Genomic DNA, 6,000 nt, shown 5'->3' with positions numbered 1-6,000 from the left:
ATTTACTGCATTGTAATACTTTGATCATTTATTATTTACAGTTTTATAATCTGTAGATTGATGTGATGGGAAATTAATATTATTTTGTTATTTTATTTTTTTCTTTTGCTCAAACTACCAGAACAGTACTGTTTTTAATATGGATTAAAATTATTATTACTTTTTTTATTTAGTTATTTTATGGTGTGGCTATGCCTCACACAGGAAAGCTCCCAGTTTGAGACCAGGAGGACTCAAGTAGCTTTGTATGTTCAAAATAATCCTTGAAATCTGAATAAGGAACTAAATTTATTTAAAATATTATGTAAAAAGAACATTAATAATAAATGTCCTGGTTTTTAAACACCTGATTATTTTATGCCAATATTATTGTTTTTACTGTGAGGCACATTCTGATTTTTTTAAAGTCAGTTTCTGTTAGATAAAACCACCAATGATGAGTGCATGACAGTGTTTTTGTTTTGTTGTTGGTTTGAACCCTTACACAGTAAAACACCCTCAGCTCACTCAAGACCTCTCCAAAAGAAAAAGAGAAAATGTATAGCTAAAACATGAAGAGAAACACAGAGGAGGGGGAGGGGGAGGGGGAGGAGTCTGTGACTCCCTCGGGATAAAAGTCTCCACAGAGAGATCGGTGCTCAGAGTGAACAGGGACAGAAAACCAGAAACTTCGACGTGATCTCCTCCTCCTCCTCTTCATCCTCCAGCTGCTGATCTGTGAGTTTCATCACTCAGACATTCAGAGCAGAGTTCAGAGGCAGGAAAAACAGCTGACATCAGAGAGGGAGACACAAAAGGAAGAGTTCAACTCAGAGAAGAGACAGACAGACAGAGGTCAGCTGACACCAGACAGGCAGGTAAACAAACAGAGAGCGTGACATCATGGACAGGTGAGCCCCTTCTGAGGTTTTTTTTAAAATTGTGATTGTTAGTTTGAATTTGCAGCTCAGTAGATGCAGGTCTGAGGAAGAGGAGGTTTAAACTGTAACCCCCCCCCCCCTCCACATAACCTCCTGCTCCAGTATAATCCTCATCCAGGCTTTCAGCTCACTGAGGAAAACGTTTCAAAACGGACCGTGTGTCTGGTGGAGAGATTTTATTGAGATGTGAGATCCTTAAAAAGCTTCTGACTCGTAGAGCAGGAGGAAGCTCGCCCGTCGCCACAGCGTCACTGAGAGACTGCAGGACAGGACAGGGTTAAACTGAAACTGCTGGACTTATTAGGCTGAATTAAAATGTTATGAGGTCACTGATTTAACTCTTTCATTGTTTGTTGGGGAAAATTTGCTGCTTTGTTTGCCTCTGAGACTGGGAGGTCAGAGGTTGGAGGTCAGCGTTTGGGTGTGGAGTCTGTGTTTGAGCTTCAGTAGCTGAATGAATGAGGACTCTGAAGGAGTGTAATTAAAGGTTAGCCCTTAGCAGTTAGTGGTGAGCCAGATGTTTAGATGTGGGTGCAGCAGCAGCTGGATGCTGATTGGCTCTTGGCACTGAGCTGTTATTAAACACACTGATTACAGACTGAGCTTGTGTCAATATTTGTGAGGATGCTCTGCTTTTTGGAAGTTTGCTGGAAGCTTCAAACCTGATGAGTAATGTGTGTGTGGTCTTTCAGGTCTTGTTCTCTGTTCAAGGCTCATCATGACATCTAATCTTTTAAAATCTGTCAAGATGCACTACGAACTCATCAGCAAAGTGTTTACACATGTCAGAGCATCTGTGGACTTTCTTTAGGACTGGAAGGGTCTTGGAAGCCACAGGCATCGCCCCCTGGTGGCCATTAAAGAGAATTTGGGTTTTAGGCACTGACACTTTGTGAGGTAGAAGATAGTTCCAAATAACCTACCTCAAACCATCTTTTTTTTCTTTTTGCCTGTCCCATTTGGTTAGCCGTCAGAATTGTTGTCTGAAGACCAACAAGGATACCCAATGGATTTATTTTGCCAAATGGATCATCGTGGCATTGCCGTATTGGTCCATTTGGTCGATCTTTGTTTTTATTATTTATTTTATTTTCAGTTGTTACAGATGGGACAGACATGAGTGAGAGATAGGAAAGGGAGAAAGAAAGAGGACAAAAAAACCCCATCTTCTTATAAACATTTACATTTACAATAGTGGATCATACAGCAGTGGGGAATACGTTTGAATACAGTAGATGTCTTTCTGAAAGTGCTGTAACTGCTGGGGCTGTTTGTACCATCAAACATTTTATATACTCATGTTTATATATATGAATTGACTGTAAGCCCACGATCACATGTTTGAGTGCATGAAGTCAGTGAGTCATCTCCACCTGCTTCCACCAGCCGGTATGGACTGTAGGAGACAAGCAGCTGCTTTTAAGGTTGAAGGTTTTCTTGTGTGTTAGCCAGTGAGCTGATGAGTCCATCTACCTTTAATATCAACACTTTGTCCATTCAGTTTGTTTTTATTGGCTCTGCATGTCACATTTCAGAGAGGGTTGGATCCTCCAAAGCCTGACAAAACAAACTGATGGGATTTTGGGAGCTCTATTTGCCATCCAGGTTTTCCTGTAGTACAACACTTTGTTTCCACCGATCGCTGCTGAGGAAACTCTTTGTCCTCTTAAAGTGCTCCTACAATTTCTCATGTCAGGAGCGCTTTTAAGGTCCAAGTTGCTCTGTTTACATTTTTGAGAGGATTTAGTCCACATTTTAAAGAAGGAAATAGACCCATGATAAGAACGTCAGAATTTTGCAATTTATGGCAACTCTTTGTACAAGGAATCTGGAGACAGACCAACATCAGACCAGAACTCAAAAAAGTTCATTAATGTGAGTAGAGAGAGCTCAGGATGGTTCAGTGTTTTAGATTTAGAGGTGTTTATTTCTAACAGCTGTGGAGCTGTGACTTTGGTTTTATAGGCGGACATTTTAATGTGATTAGAGCGAACGTTTCAGCTTAAAGAGAAACCAAGAAGTGTTCTTTCATGCTGAAGACCTTTGACTGCTTGACTGCAGTCTAAAAACAGTTTAAATCTAAAATAAAGTAAAATAAGGAACCACAAAGTGGACATTTCTAATCAGAAAGTCAACAATTTCCCTTCCTGTCAGAAAAGCAGAGAAATCAGGCCAGGAGCTGCTGAGAGGCACTCGGAGCAGGGGGAGGGTTGTTGTTGCAACAGAGGAACAGAGGTTACTGCAGTTCAAGTTGAACTGTGTTTGTATGGAGAAATGTGTTCACTCCACAGATCTATGTGGCCATCATCATCTTTGACCCCCAACGCAGCTTCTTGTTTCAGGTTCATAAAACACTTTGTGCTATCTTTGAGCAGTTGGCTTGAGAAAAAAACTGAGTGAGAAAAAAATAAAGTGAGGATGCCTGTAAGTCACAGCTCAGGGTACAAACACCTCCTCTAAACAGTCTATTAAAAAATCCCCAAAACCTCATAAATGACCTCCTGCCTCCTTTTCCTGATGACTCAACCCTGACTCGATGGTAGACGTTCTGCTGTGGAGAAACGATGGACCAGAAATAGATGATCCTACAAATGTTGTTATAAAGCATGACTGTGACTCTTTAAAAAGGCCAGAAAACCACATTTAACAATGAAAACAACATCTGTGCACATCTAAACGCAATTACCAAACAGTCCAACCAAGAACCAGAATCAGAACCTTAGAAGCACTTTTCAGTGCACAGTTCTTATTTTAGGTTTCCCTCCACTGTAGGTCCAAACATTTTCTTTCAGCTCTATTTCAAGGGTTTAACATTAAAAATGGCATGTTCAGGACATCTTACAAAACCTGTATTATTGTCCTTACAGATGGAAATACAAAGGTGGGATTATTTTATGTGAACTCTTCTTTGTTTCAGGTTGGCATATTCAGGTTCAGGATGACTTCCTATTTCGTGCACTTCCTCTTCCTCTGGTCTTTGTCTGTCATGGCCTCTGCTGAACCTGCAGGCTGTAAAATACGTATCACTGACAGAGGACTGGACATGTGTGAGTATATGAGTCATTATAATCCTAAAACAATCATATGACCGCCTTTGAGCAAGCACTTGGCGACAGTGGGAAAGAAAAACTCCCTTTTAACAAGAGGAAACCTCCAGCAGAGCCAGAGATAAATAATGACTAATAATTCAATGCAGAGAGGTCTATTAACACATAGTGAGTGATAGGGTGGGTATCGTTTAGGTTTTATCCGATACCGGTGCCAAATCGGTACTTTTGAAACTGTGCCGGTGCTTAAACGGTGCTTAAAGAATGGAGAACACAAAATTGGTCCAAAAACCTCTCATGTTCAGCTGTTTTTTGTAAAAAGATAACAATGTTAGCCTTTTCTGCAGCTATGGGGCATATATGGTATCACTCTTGGCTGGAAGCAGTGCTTAAACAATGGAAAAAACACAAACTTGGTCCAAAAACCTCTCATGTTTAACTGTTTTTAAACTGTTTTAGCCTTTTTGTCCAGGGTGAAGGGAGTATCTGCCATCAAACAAGAAGACAGCCGCATGTAGCTATGATGATGTTTGCTAGTTCACCTTACATGCATTAATGTAATAACGTGGTTAGCCTACTCAACGTAAATTACACACGAACAACATTAAGCTACTGACGCAGAGAAGAACGGCTGCTGCTGCATCATCATCCTCATCATTTCTGCTACACTGGCAGGGCTAGGGGCCAGGACTCTCCTCTTCGGGGTTTTGGGGGATGTTGCTAACTCCGGGTCCGATAACAGGCAACACACCCGCAGTAGATGTGCTCGGTGTGAGGTCTCGCAGCAAGCTATCAAATACGGCGCATTTCTCAGCTTTTAAAAAAAACGCTATGCGTCGCCAGCTGTTTAATCGGATTCTTGGAGTTACCTCCTTTGACAGTATCACAGTATCAGCTTAAAGCACTTGTTGCTGCTGAGTTTGCATATTTTGCTGTGAAGTACAGCCAGACTTTTGACCGCTTTGCCTTGGACATTTTTAATCTGTAGCTCTGCTCTAAAAGAACGTACGTACCTGGCCCCGCCTACTATCCTCGGAAACGTAAAATGATTGGCTAGAAGTGTATCACAGCTCAGGAAAAAAAAGCACCGAAATAAAGCACCGAAATGTGCACTGCTTTTCGGTCTGGTTACTACCGTTTATGTCAGAACCGGTGCCATCATGGCACCGGACACCGGTACCCATCCCTAGTGAGTGAAGAAGAAACACCCAGTGCATCATGGGAATCCCCGGCAGCCTACATCTATTGCAGCATAACTAAGGGAGGAGTCAGGGTCACCTGGTCCAGCCCTAACTATATGCTTTAGGAAAAGGAAAGTTTGAAGCCTAATCTTGAAAGTAGAGATAGTGTCTGTCTCCTGAATCCAAACTGGAAGCTGGTTCCACAGAAGAGGGGCCTGAAAACTGAAGGCTCTGCCTCCCATTCTACTTTTAAATACTCTAGGAACAACAAGTAGGCCTGCAGAGCGAGAGCCAAGTGCTCTAATAGGGTGATATGGTACTACAAGGTCATTAAGATAAGATGGGGCCTGATTATTTAAGACCCATTTTAAGACCTAATCATTTAAGGCCAAGTTTGTGTCTCTTCCTGTAAGTCACATATTTAATAGATGTTTTCATGCAGCTTATTTTCACTGCAGTGAAAAGAATTGAAAATACACTCAACAAAAATATAAACGCAACACCTTTGTTACTGCTCCCATTCCCCATGGGATGGACGTAGAGACCTAAAATTCATTCCAGATACACAATATAACCATCCCTCCCAAACAGTGGTCACAAATCAGTCCAAATGTGTGGTAGTGGGCACATCTGCTATATTGAGATAATCCATCCCACCTCACAGGTGTGCCACATCAGGATGCTGATCTGACATCATGAGTAGTGCACAGGTGTACCTCAGACTGCCCACAACAAAAGGCCACCCTGGAATGTGCAGTTTTTTGCGCTATTGGGGGTCTGGGGACCCAGAACCGGTCAGTATCTGGTGTGACCACCATTTGCCTCATGCAGTGCAACACATCGTCGCATGGA

At 41.9% G+C, this 6,000-nt stretch overlaps 1 protein-coding gene across 3 annotated transcripts in view; it reads left to right on the top strand.

The window, feature by feature from the left end:
* Positions 1–608: 608 nt before the first annotated feature.
* The window catches only part of pltp (phospholipid transfer protein), a 43,529-nt gene continuing 38,137 nt past the window's right edge, over positions 609–6,000 (top strand). The window contains exons 1-2 of one of the 3 annotated variants that reach the window (XM_082533464.1): positions 609–717; positions 3,838–3,967. In XM_082533464.1, coding sequence (XP_082389590.1) covers positions 3,859–3,967 — 109 coding nt within the window. In that variant the 5' untranslated portion in view covers positions 609–717; positions 3,838–3,858. The other 2 variants (XM_082533466.1, XM_082533465.1) reach the window with 2 other exon arrangements.

This window comes from Aulonocara stuartgranti, assembly GCF_965226115.1.
Source record: "Aulonocara stuartgranti genome assembly, chromosome: 5".
In the NCBI taxonomy this organism is placed as follows: domain Eukaryota; kingdom Metazoa; phylum Chordata; class Actinopteri; order Cichliformes; family Cichlidae; genus Aulonocara; species Aulonocara stuartgranti.
Note: the sequence above shows the minus strand (reverse complement) of the source record. Positions and strands in the feature narration are given on the sequence as shown.